Source organism: Lampetra fluviatilis, unplaced genomic scaffold (genome assembly GCF_964198595.1).
Source record: "Lampetra fluviatilis unplaced genomic scaffold, kcLamFluv1.1 SCAFFOLD_614, whole genome shotgun sequence".
NCBI classification, from domain to species: Eukaryota; Metazoa; Chordata; class Hyperoartia; order Petromyzontiformes; family Petromyzontidae; genus Lampetra; species Lampetra fluviatilis.
This window is the reverse complement of record NW_027621622.1, coordinates 22501-36145: the sequence shown is the minus strand read 5'-3', so window position 1 is coordinate 36145 and position 13645 is coordinate 22501. Positions and strand designations below refer to the sequence as shown.

General features: G+C 53.5%; 1 protein-coding gene across 1 annotated transcript in view; it reads left to right on the top strand.

The window, feature by feature from the left end:
* MVK (mevalonate kinase) overlaps nt 1–13645 on the top strand; it is a gene marked incomplete at its 3' end in the record, with an annotated part of 28484 nt that overhangs the window by 5937 nt on the left and 8902 nt on the right. The window contains exons 4-7 of the mRNA XM_078885696.1: nt 2672–2796; nt 2845–3185; nt 5238–5377; nt 11040–11153. Of these exons, the coding sequence (XP_078741822.1) occupies nt 2672–2796; nt 2845–3185; nt 5238–5377; nt 11040–11153 (720 nt within the window). The remainder of the gene's footprint in view (nt 1–2671; nt 2797–2844; nt 3186–5237; nt 5378–11039; nt 11154–13645) is intronic.

Genomic DNA, 13645 nt, shown 5'->3' with positions numbered 1-13645 from the left:
CACCCACCCACTCACTCACTCACCCACTCACTCACCCACCCACCCACCCACCCACTCACCCACCCACTCACCCACCCACTCACTCACCCACCCACTCACCCACTCACCCACCCACTCACCCACCCACCCACTCACCCACCCACTCACCCACCCACTCACTCACTCACTCACTCACCCACCCACTCACCCACCCACTCACCCACCCACCCACTCACCTACCCACCCACTCACCCACTCACCCACCCACTCACCCACCCACTCACTCACCTACTCACTCACCTACTCAGTCATCTACTCACCAACTCACTCACCCACTCACCCACTCACGTACTCACCTACTCACCCACCCACCCACTCACCCACTCACTCACCCACTCACCCACCCACTCACCCACCCACTCACTCACCTACTCACTCACCTACTCAGTCATCTACTCACCAACTCACCCACCCACTCACCCACTCACCCACTCACGTACTCACCTACTCACCCACCCATTCACTCACCCACTCACTCACCTACTGACTCATCTACTCACTCACCACTCACTCACTCACTCACTCACCCACTCACTCACCCACTCACTCACCCACCCACTCACCCACCCACTCACTCACCCACCCACTCACCCACCCACTCACCCACTCACTCACTCACCCACCCACTCACCCACTCACCCACCCACTCACCCACCCACCCACTCACCTACCCACCCACTCACCCACCCACTCACTCACTCACTCACCCACCCACTCACCCACCCACCCACTCACTCACTCACCTATTCAGTCATCTACTCACCAACTCACCCACCCACTCACCCACTCACGTACTCACCTACTCACCCACCCATTCATTCACCCACTCACTCACCTACTGACTCATCTACTCACTCACTCACCACTCACTCACTCACTCACCCACCCACTCACTCACCCACTCACTCACTCACCCACCCACTCACCCACCCACTCACCCACCCACTCACCCACCCACTCACCCACCCACCCACTCACCTACCCACCCACTCACCCACCCACTCACCCACTCACTCACCCACTCACCCACCCACTCACCCCCCACCCACTCACTCACTCACTCACCTACCCACTCACCCACTCACCCACCCACTCACCCACCCACTCACTCACCCACTCACTCACCCACCCACCCACTCACCCACCCACCCACTCACCCACCCACTCACTCACTCACCCACCCACTCACCCACTCACTCACCCACTCACCTACCCACTCACCCACCCACCCACTCACCTACCCACCCACTCACCCACCCACTCACCCACCCACTCACTCACCCACTCACTCACCCACCCACCCACCCACTCACCCACCCACTCACTCACCCACCCACTCACCCACTCACCCACCGACCCACTCACCTACCCACCCACTCACCCACCCACTCACTCACTCACTCACCTACTCAGTCCTCTACTCACCAACTCACCCACCCACTGAACTACACACTACATTACTACTATACTACACTACTATACACTACACTACATTATTACTACACTACACTACACACTATAAACTATAAACTAAATATAAATAATAAAAAAAGTAAATTCTACAGGCACTGACTACTACACTATACTACTATACATTATAAACTAAATAATATAAACTAAATAATAAAATGTAAATTCTGCAGGCAGTCACTACTACACTACACACGACACTACACTATAAACTACATTACACTATAAACTACACTATAAACTATACACTAAATATAAATAATAAAAATGTAAATTCTACAGGCAGTGACTGCTACACTATACACTACTACACACTATACCACTATAAACTATGAACTATAAACTATATATAAATAAAATAAAAGTGAATTCTACAGGCAGTGACTACTACACTACACACTACACTACACTATAAACTACATTACACTGTAAACTACACTATAAACTATACACTAAATATAAATAATAAATTTGTAAATTCTACAGGCAGTAACTGCTACACTATACACTACTACACACTATACCACTATAAACTATGAACTATAAACTAAATATAAATAAAATAAAAATAAATTCTACAGGCAGTGACTTCTACACTACAGTACAATATAAACTACATTACACTGTAAACTACACTATAAACTATACACTAAATATAAATAATAAAAATGTAAATTCTACAGGCACTGACTACTACACTATACTACTATACATTATAAACTAAATAATATAAACTAAATAATAAAATGTAAATTCTGCAGGTAGTGACTACTACACTACACACTACACTACACTATAAACTACATTACACTATAAACTACACTATAAACTATACACTAAATATAAATAATAAAAATGTAAATTCTACAGGCAGTAACTGCTACACTATACACTACTACACACTATACCACTATAAACTATGAACTATAAACTAAATATAAATAAAATAAAAATAAATTCTACAGGCAGTGACTTCTACACTACAGTACAATATAAACTACATTACACTGTAAACTACACTATAAACTATACACTAAATATAAATAATAAATTTGTAAATTCTACAGACAGTGACTACTACACTATACACTACTACACACTATACCACTATAAACTATGAACTTTAAACTAAATATAAATAAAATAAAAATAAATGTTACAGGCAGTGACGTGGACGCCTCTCCAACCGCTCCGGGTCCTGAGGAGTTGGAGGAGTGGAGACGCCTCGTCAAAGTGGGCGTGGCCATGGACAAAGTGGGCGGGGCCATGGACAAAGTGGGCGGGGCCATGGACAAAGTGGGCGGGGCTGGAGTGGGTGGAGCCGGGGGTGGAGTGGGAGGAGCCAGGGGCGAAGTGGGCGTGGCCATGGACAAAGTTGGCGGGGCTGGAGTGGGCGGGGCCATGGACAAAGTGGGCGTGGCCATGGACAAAGTGGGCGGGGCTGGAGTGGGCGGGGCCGGGGGTGGAGTGGGAGGAGCCAGGGGCGAAGTGGGAGGAGCGGAGGGTGAAGTGGGAGGAGCCGAGGGCGAAGTGGGCGGGGCCATGGACAAAGTAGGCGTGGCCATGGACAAAGTGGGCGTGGCCATGGACAAAGTGGGAGGAGCTGAGGGTGGAGTGGGCGGAGCCGGAGAAACAGCTGTGCTGGTGTTCCTGTACTTGTGGACTCGCCTTGCCCGGTGAGACTATTATAGTACCAGTACTATAGCACTATAGTATCAGTACTATAGCACTATAGTATCAGTACTATAGCACTATAGTATCAGTACTATAGCACTATAGTATCAGTACTATAGCACTATAGTATCAGTACTATAGCACTATAGTATCAGTACTATAGCACTATAGTATCAGTACTATAGCACTATAGTATATAGTATTATAGTACCAGTACTATAGCACTATAGTATCAGTACTATAGTGCTATAGTATATAGTATTATAGTACCAGTACTATAGCACTATAGTATCAGTACTATAGTGCTATAGTATATAGTATTATAGTACCAGTACTATAGCACTATAGTATCAGTACTATAGCACTATAGTATATAGTATTATAGTACCAGTACTATAGCACTATAGTATCAGTACTATAGCGCTATAGTATCAGTACTATAGCGCTATAGTATATAGTATTATAGTACCATTACTATAGCACTATAGTATCAGTACTATAGCACTATAGAATATAGTATTATAGTACCAGTACTATAGCACTATAGTATCAGTACTATAGCACTATAGTATATAGTATTATAGTACCAGTACTATAGCACTATAGTATCAGTACTATAGCACTATAGTATATAGTATTATAGTACCAGTACTATAGCACTATAGTATCAGTACTATAGCACTATAGTATATAGTATTATAGTACCAGTACTATAGCACTATAGTACTGGTACTATAGTAGTACTATAGTAGTACTATAGTACCAGTACTATAGTACTACTACTATAGTACCAGTACTATAGCACTATTATAGTATCAGTACTATAGCGCTATAGTATCAGTACTATATAGTACTATAGTATCAGTACTATAGCATTACTATAGTACCAGTACTATAGTAATACTATAGTACCAGTACTATAGTGCTATAGTATCAGTACTATAGCACTATTATGGTATCAGTACTATAGCACTATAGTATATAGTATTATAGTACCAGTACTATAGTAATACTACTATAGTACCAGTACTATAGTAGTACTACTATAGTATCAGTACTATAGCACTATAGTATCAGTACTATATAGTACTATAGTACCAGTACTATAGTAATAGTACTATAGTACCAGTACTATAGTAATATTATTAATGTGTCTGTAGGGGTGCATCTACTATAGTACCGGTACTATAGTAATACTACTAATGTGTGTGTATGGGTCAGGCTGTACGTGTGCTGGTGGTGTCTACACTACTACTGCTATAGTACTGGTACTATAGTAGTAGTACTATAGTACTAGTACTATAGTACTGGTACTATAGTGTAATACTATTAATGTGTCTGTAGGGGCGAGCCTGTGCGCTGTTCTCTACACTACTACTACTATAGTACTATTACTACTACTATAGTACTGGTACTATAGTATAGTACTATAGTACTATACTATAGTACTGGTACTATAGTAATACTACTAATGTGTCTGTAGGGGTGTGCCTGTACGTGTCCTGGTGGTCTCTACACTTGGTGGTGTCTACACTACTACTACTATAGTACTGGTACTATAGTAGTAGTACTATAGTACCAGTACTATTATAATACTACTAATGTGTGTCTGTAGGGGTGCGCCTGTACGTGTCCTGGTGGTCTCTACACTACTACTACTACTACTATAGTACCAGTACTATTATAATACTACTAATGTGTCTGTAGGGGTGCGCCTGTACGTGTCCTGGTGGTCTCTAGTACTATAGTACTACTTCTATAGTACCAGTACTATTATAATACTACTAATGTGTCTGTAGGGGTGCGCCTACTATAGTACTGGTACTATTATAATACTACTAATGTGTGTCTGTAGGGGTGCGCCTGTACGTGTCCTGGTGGTCTCTACACTACTACTACTACTATAGTACCAGTACTATTATAATACTACTAATGTGTCTGTAGGGGTGCGCCTACTATAGTACCAGTACTATTATAATACTACTAATGTGTTTGTAGGGGTGCGCCTACTATAGTACTGGTACTATTATAATACTACTAATGTGTGTCTGTAGGGGTGCGCCTGTACGTGTCCTGGTGGTCTCTGATCTGCCCCCGGGCTCCGGACTGGGATCCAGCGCTGCCTATAGCACCTCACTGAGCACCGCACTGCTCACCCTCACCAGGAGACTCACCACCACGGGCTCTGGGTACTCACCAACTCACTCACCACTCACCAACTCACTCACCACTCACTCACCAACTCACTCACCACTCACTCACCAACTCACTCACCAACTCACTCACCAACTCACTCACCAACTCACTCACCAACTCACAGCCTATAGCACCTCACTGAGCACCGCACTGCTCACCCTCACCAGGAGACTCACCACCACGGGCTCTGGGTACTCACCAACTCACTCACCACTCACCAACTCACTCACCACTCACTCACCAACTCACTCACCACTCACTCACCAACTCACTCACCAACTCACTCACCAACTCACTCACCAACTCACAGCCTATAGCACCTCACTGAGCACCGCACTGCTCACCCTCACCAAGAGACTCACCACCACGGGCTCTGGGTACTCACCAACTCACTCACCACTCACCAACTCACTCACCACTCACCAACTCACTCACCACTCACCAACTCACTCACCACTCACTCACCAACTCACTCACCAACTCACTCACCAACTCACTCACCAACTCACAGCCTATAGCACCTCACTGAGCACCGCACTGCTCACCCTCACCAGGAGACTCACCACCACGGGCTCTGGGTACTCACCAACTCACTCACCACTCACCAATTCACTCACCACTCACTCACCAACTCACTCACCAACTCACTCACCAACTCACTCACTCACTCACCAACACACTCACCAACTCACTCACCACTCACCAACTCACTCACCAACTCACTCACCACTCACCAACTCACTCACCAACTCACTCACCAACTCACTCACCAACTCACTCACCAACTCACTCAGCCACTCACTCACCAACTCACTCACCACTCACCACTCACTCACCAACTCACTCAGCCACTCACTCACTCAGTCACTCACCAACTCACTCACCACTCACTCACCCACTCACTCACCAACTCACTCACCACTCACTCACCCACTCACCAACTCACTCACCAACTCACTCACCAACTCACTCACCAACTCACTCACCAACTCACTCAGCCACTCACTCACCAACTCACTCACCACTCACCAACTCACTCACCAACTCACTCACCAACTCACTCAGCCACTCACTCACCAACTCACTCACCACTCACCAACTCACTCACCAACTCACTCACCAACTCACTCAGCCACTCACTCACCAACTCACTCACCACTCACCAACTCACTCACCAACTCACTCACCAACTCACTCAGCCACTCACTCACCAACTCACTCACCACTCACCAACTCACTCACCACTCACTCAGCCACTCACTCACTCACCAACTCACTCACCACTCACCAACTCACTCACCAACTCACAGCCTATAGCACCTCACTGAGCACCGCACTGCTCACCCTCACCAAGAGACTCACCACCACGGGCTCTGGGTACTCACCAACTCACTCACCACTCACCAACTCACTCACCAACTCACTCACCAACTCACTCAGCCACTCAGTCACTCAATCGCTCGCTCGCTCACTCACTCACTCACTCAGTCACTCAGTCACTCACTCACCCACTCAGTCACTCACTCACTCACCACTCACCAACTCACTCAGCCACTCACTCACTCACCACTCACTCACTCACTCACTCAATCGCTCGCTCGCTCGCTCGCTCGCTCACTCAGTCACTCACTCACTCAGTCACTCACTCACCCACTCAGTCACTCACTCACTCACCACTCACCAACTCACTCAGCCACTCACTCACTCACCACTCACTCACTCACTCAATCGCTCGCTCGCTCGCTCGCTCACTCACTCACTCAGTCACTCAGTCACTCACTCAGCCACTCACTCACCCACTCACCCACTCACTCACTCAGCCACTTACTCACCCCGTGTCTCCTCCCCGTGTCTCCCTCCCCCCGTGTCTCTCTCGCTCTCTCCCCGTGTCTCTCTCTCCCATCGTGTCTCCCCGTGTCTCCCCCCGTGTCTCTCTCTCTCCCCCTGTCTCCCCGTGTCTCCCCCTGTGTCTCTCTCTCTCCCGATGTCTCCCCGTGTCTCCCCATGTCTCCCCCGTGTCTCTCCCCGTGTCTCTCCCCGTGTCTCTCCCCGTGTCTCTCCCCGTGTCTCTCTCTCTCCCCATGTCTCCCCGTGTCTCTCCCCGTGTCTCCCCCCCGTGTCTCTCCCCGTGTCTCTCTCTCTCCCCGTGTCTCCCCGTGTCTCCCCCTGTGTCTCTCTCTCTCCCCATGTCTCCCCTTGTCTCCCTCTCCCCGTGTCTCTCCCCGTGTCTCCCCGTGTCTCCCCCCCGTGTCTCCCTCCCCCCGTGTCTCTCCCCATGTCTCCCCATGTCTCCCCGTGTCTCCCCCCCGTGTCTTCCCCCCGTGTCTCCCTCCCCCCGTGTCTCTCTCTCTCCCCATGTCTCCCCATGTCTCCCCCCCGTGTCTCCCCCCCGTGTCTCCCTCCCCCCGTGTCTCTCCCCATGTCTCCCCATGTCTCCCCGTGTCTCCCCCCCGTGTCTCCCCCCCGTGTCTCCCTCCCCCCGTGTCTCTCTCTCTCCCCATGTCTCCCCATGTCTCCCCATGTCTCCCCGTGTCTCCCCCCCGTGTCTCCCCCCCGTGTCTCCCTCCCCCCGTGTCTCTCTCTCTCCCCATGTCTCCCCATGTCTCCCCATGTCTCCCCGTGTCTCCCCCCCGTGTCTCCCCCCCGTGTCTCCCCCCCGTGTCTCCCTCCCGTGTCTCCCCCCCGTGTCTCTCCCCGTGTCTCCCCGTGTCTCTCCGCCCCCCCCCCCCCCCGTGTCTGCAGGTTCGGTGCGTGTGATCTCTCCGTGGTGAACTCGTGTCTCTCCGTGTCTCCCCGTGTGTCTCCGTGTCTCCGTGTCTCCCTGTCTCTCCGCGTGTCTCCAGGTTCGGTGCGTGTGATCTCTCCGTGGTGAACTCGTGTCTCTCCGTGTCTCCCCGTGTGTCTCCGTGTCTCCGTGTCTCCCTGTCTCTCCGCGTGTCTCCAGGTTCGGTGCGTGTGATCTCTCCGTGGTGAACTCGTGTCTCTCCGTGTCTCCCCGTGTGTCTCCGTGTCTCCGTGTCTCCCTGTCTCTCCGCGTGTCTCCAGGTTCGGTGCGTGTGATCTCTCCGTGGTGAACTCGTGTCTCTCTCTCTCCCCGTGTCTCCCCGTGTCTCCCCCCCGTGTCTCCCCGTGTCTCTCTCCCCGTGTCTCCCCCACGTGTCTCTCTCTCCCCGTGTCTCCCCGTGTCTCCCCGTGTCTCCCCCCCGTGTCTCTCTCTCCCCGTGTCTCCCCGTGTCTCCCCCCCGTGTCTCCCCGTGTCTCTTTCCCCGTGTCTCCCCCCCGTGTCTCTCTCTCCCCGTGTCTCCCCCCCGTGTCTCTCTCTCCCCGTGTCTCCCCCCCGTGTCTCTCTCTCCCCGTGTCTCCCCGTGTCTCCCCCCCGTGTCTCCCCGTGTCTCTCTCCCCGTGTCTCCCCCCCGTGTCTCTCTCTCCCCGTGTCTCCCCGTGTCTCCCCCCCGTGTCTCCCCGTGTCTCTCTCCCCGTGTCTCCCCCCCGTGTCTCTCTCTCCCCGTGTCTCTCCCCGTGTCTCCCCCCCGTGTCTCCCCGTGTCTCTCTCCCCGTGTCTCCCCGTGTCTCCCCGTGTCTCCCCCCCGTGTCTCCCCGTGTCTCTCTCCCCGTGTCTCCCCCCCGTGTCTCTCTCTCCCCGTGTCTCTCCCCGTGTCTCCCCCCCGTGTCTCCCCGTGTCTCTCTCCCCGTGTCTCCCCGTGTCTCTCCCCGTGTCTCCCCCCCGTGTCTGCAGGTTTGGTGCGTGTGATCTCTCCGTGGTGAACTCGTGTCTCCCCGTGTCTCACCGTGTCTCTCCCTGTCTTTCTGCGTGTCTCACCGTGTCTCCCCGTGTCTCCCCGTGTCTTTAGGTTCGGTGCGTATGATCTCCCCATGTCTCCCCGTGTCTCCCCGTGTCTCTCCGTGTCTCTCCCCGTGTCTCACCGTGTCTCTCCCTGTCTCTCTGCGTGTCTCCCCGTGTCTCTCCCCCCCCCCCCCCCCCCCGTGTCTGCAGGTTCGGTGCGTGTGATCTCTCCGTGGTGAACTCGTGTCTCCCCCCGTGTCTCCCCGTGTCTCTCCCTGTCTCACCGTGTCTCCCCGTGTCTCCCCGTGTCTCTGCGTGTCTCCAGGTTCGGTGCGTGTGATCTCTCCGTGTCTCACCGTGTCTCTCTCTCCCCCCGTGTCTCCCCGTGTCTCCCCGTGTCTCCCCGTGTCTCACCGTGTCTCTCCCTGTCTCTTTCTCTCTCCGTGTCTCACCGTGTCTCTCTCTCCCCCCGTGTCTCCCCGTGTCTCCCCGTGTCTCCCCGTGTCTCACCGTGTCTCTCCCTGTCTCTCTGCGTGTCTCCAGGTTCGGTGCGTGTGATCTGTCCGTGGTGAACGCGTGTCTCCCCGTGTCTCCCCGTGTCTCCCCGTGTCTCCCCCCGTGTCTCCCCGTGTCTCCCCCCGTGTCTCCCCGTGTCTCCCCGTGTCTCCCCGTGTCTCACCGTGTCTCTCCCTGTCTCTTTCTCTCTCCGTGTCTCCCCGTGTCTCACCGTGTCTCTCCCTGTCTCTCTGCGTGTCTCCAGGTTCGGTGCGTGTGATCTGTCCGTGGTGAACGCGTGTCTCCCCGTGTCTCACCGTGTCTCCCCGTGTCTCCCCGTGTCTCACCGTGTCTCCCCGTGTCTCCCTGTGTCTCACCGTGTCTCCCCGTGTCTCACCGTGTCTCCCCGTGTCTCACCGTGTCTCTCCCTGTCTCTCTGCGTGTCTCCAGGTTCAGTGCGTGCGATCTGTCCGTGGTGAACTCGTGTCTCCCCGTGTCTCCCCGTGTCTCTCCGTGTCTCCCCGTGTCTCCCCGTGTCTCCCCGTGTCTCCCCGTGTCTCCCCGTGTCTCACCGTGTCTCACCGTGTCTCTCCCTGTCTCTCTGCGTGTCTCTAGGTTCAGTGCGTGTGATCTGTCCGTGGTGAACGCGTGTCTCCCCGTGTCTCCCCGTGTCTCCCCGTGTCTCCCCGTGTCTCCCCGTGTCTCCCCATGTCTCCCCGTGTCTCCCCGTGTCTCCCCGTGTCTCCCCATGTCTCCCCGTGTCTCCCCGTGTCTCACCGTGTCTCCCCGTGTCTCTTTCTCTCTCCGTGTCTCCCCGTGTCTCCCCGTGTCTCCCTGTGTCTCACCGTGTCTCCCCGTGTCTCCCCGTGTCTCCCCGTGTCTCCCCGTGTCTCCCCGTGTCTCTCTCTCTCCCCGTGTCTCCCCGTGTCTCCCCGTGTCTCCCCGTGTCTCCCCGTGTCTCTCCCTGTCTCTCTGCGTGTCTCCAGGTTCAGTGCGTGTGATCTGTCCGTGGTGAACGCGTGTCTCCCCGTGTCTCCCCGTGTCTCCCCGTGTCTCTTTCTCTCCCCGTGTCTCCCCGTGTCTCCCCGTGTCTCCCCGTGTCTCCCCGTGTCTCACCGTGTCTCCCCGTGTCTCTTTCTCTCACCGTGTCTCCCCGTGTCTCTTTCTCTCCCCGTGTCTCCCTGTGTCTCCCCGTGTCTCCCCGTGTCTCCCCGTGTCTCCCCGTGTCTCTTTCTCTCCCCGTGTCTCCCCGTGTCTCCCCGTGTCTCCCCGTGTCTCCCCGTGTCTCCCCGTGTCTCCCCGTGTCTCCCCGTGTCTCTTTCTCTCCCCGTGTCTCCCTGTGTCTCCCCGTGTCTCACCGTGTCTCTCCCTGTCTCTCTGCGTGTCTCCAGGTTCAGTGCGTGTGATCTGTCCGTGGTGAACTCGTGGGCGATGGAGGCTGAGAGGATTGTCCACGGAACTCCCTCGGGAATCGACAACGCCATCAGCACCTACGGTGAGACACGGAGAGAGACACAGAGACACGCAGAGAGAGACACAGAGACACGGAGAGACACAGACAACGCCATCAGCACCTACGGTGAGACACGGAGAGAGACACAGAGACACGCAGAGAGAGACACAGAGACACGGAGAGACACAGACAACGCCATCAGCACCTACGGTGAGACACGGAGAGAGACACAGAGACACGCAGAGAGAGACACAGAGACACGGAGAGACACAGACAACGCCATCAGCACCTACGGTGAGACACGGAGAGAGACACAGAGACACGCAGAGAGAGACACAGAGACACGGAGAGACACAGACAACGCCATCAGCACCTACGGTGAGACACGGAGAGAGACACAGAGACACGCAGAGAGAGACACAGAGACACGGAGAGACACAGACAACGCCATCAGCACCTACGGTGAGACACGGAGAGAGACACAGAGACACGCAGAGAGAGACACAGAGACACGGAGAGACACAGACAACGCCATCAGCACCTACGGTGAGACACGGAGAGAGACACAGAGACACGCAGAGAGAGACACAGAGACACGGAGAGACACAGACAACGCCATCAGCACCTACGGTGAGACACGGAGAGAGACACAGAGACACGCAGAGAGAGACACAGAGACACGGAGAGACACAGACAACGCCATCAGCACCTACGGTGAGACACGGAGAGAGACACAGAGACACGCAGAGAGAGACACAGAGACACGGAGAGACACAGACAACGCCATCAGCACCTACGGTGAGACACGGAGAGAGACACAGAGACACGCAGAGAGAGACACAGAGACACGGAGAGACACAGACAACGCCATCAGCACCTACGGTGAGACACGGAGAGAGACACAGAGACACGCAGAGAGAGACACAGAGACACGGAGAGACACAGACAACGCCATCAGCACCTACGGTGAGACACGGAGAGAGACACAGAGACACAGACACACAGAGAGAGACACAGAGACACGCAGAGAGACACAGACAACGCCATCAGCACCTACGGTGAGACACGGAGAGAGACACGGAGACACGGTGAGACACGGAGACACGCAGAGAGACACACAGAGAGACACAGACACAGAGAGAGAGACACGCGGAGAGAGACACAGACACAGAGACACAGACAACGCCATCAGCACCTACGGTGAGACACAGAGACACGGAGACACAGAGACACGCGGAGAGAGACAGAGACAGAGACAGAGAGAGACACGCACGGAGAGAGACACAGACAACGCCATCAGCACCTACGGTGAGACACAGAGACACGCAGAGAGACACAGACAACGCCATCAGCACCTACGGAGAGACACAGAGACACGCAGAGAGACACAGACACAGAGAGAGAGAGACACGCGGAGAGAGACACACAGAGAGAGACACAGACAACGCCATCAGCACCTACGGTGAGACACAGAGACACGCAGAGAGACACAGAGACACAGAGACACAGAGAGAGACACGCAGAGAGAGACACAGAGACAAAGAGAGACACGCACGGAGAGAGACACAGACACGGAGAGAGAGACACACAGAGACACGGAGAGACACGCAGAGAGACACAGACAACGCCATCAGCACCTACGGAGAGACACAGAGACACGCAGAGAGACACAGAGACACAGAGACACAGAGAGACACGCAGAGAGACACAGAGACACAGAGAGACACAGAGACACGGAGAGAGACACGCAGAGAGAGACACAGAGACATGGAGAGAGACACAGACACACGGAGAGAGACACAGACACGCACGCAGAGAGACACAGAGACACGGAGAGAGACACAGAGACACGGAGAGAGACACAGACAACGCCATCAGCACCTACGGAGAGACACAGAGACACGCAGAGAGACACAGAGACACGCAGAGAGACACAGACAACGCCATCAGCACCTACGGAGAGACACAGAGACACGCAGAGAGACACAGAGACACACAGAGAGACACGGAGACACGGAGACACAGAGACACACAGAGAGAGACACAGAGACACAGAGAGACACAGACAACGCCATCAGCACCTACGGTGAGACACAGAGACACACAGAGACACACAGAGACACACAGAGACACACAGAGACACAGAGAGACACGGAGAGAGAAACACGCAGAGAGAGACACGGAGACACACAGAGAGACACGCGGAGAGAGACAGAGACACGCAGAGAGAGACAGAGACACGCAGAGAGAGACACGGAGACACGGAGAGACACGCACGCAGAGAGACACGGTGAGAGAGACACGGGGAGAGAGACACAGAGACACGGGGAGAGAGACACAGAGACACGGGGAGAGACACGGGGAGAGAGACACGGGGAGAGACACGGGGAGAGAGACACGGGGAGAGAGAGACACGGGGAGAGACACGGAGAGAGAGAGACACGGGGAGAGACACGGGGAGAGAGACACGGGGAGAGAGACACGGGGAGAGAGACACGGGGAGAGAGAGACACGGGGAGAGAGACACGGTGAGA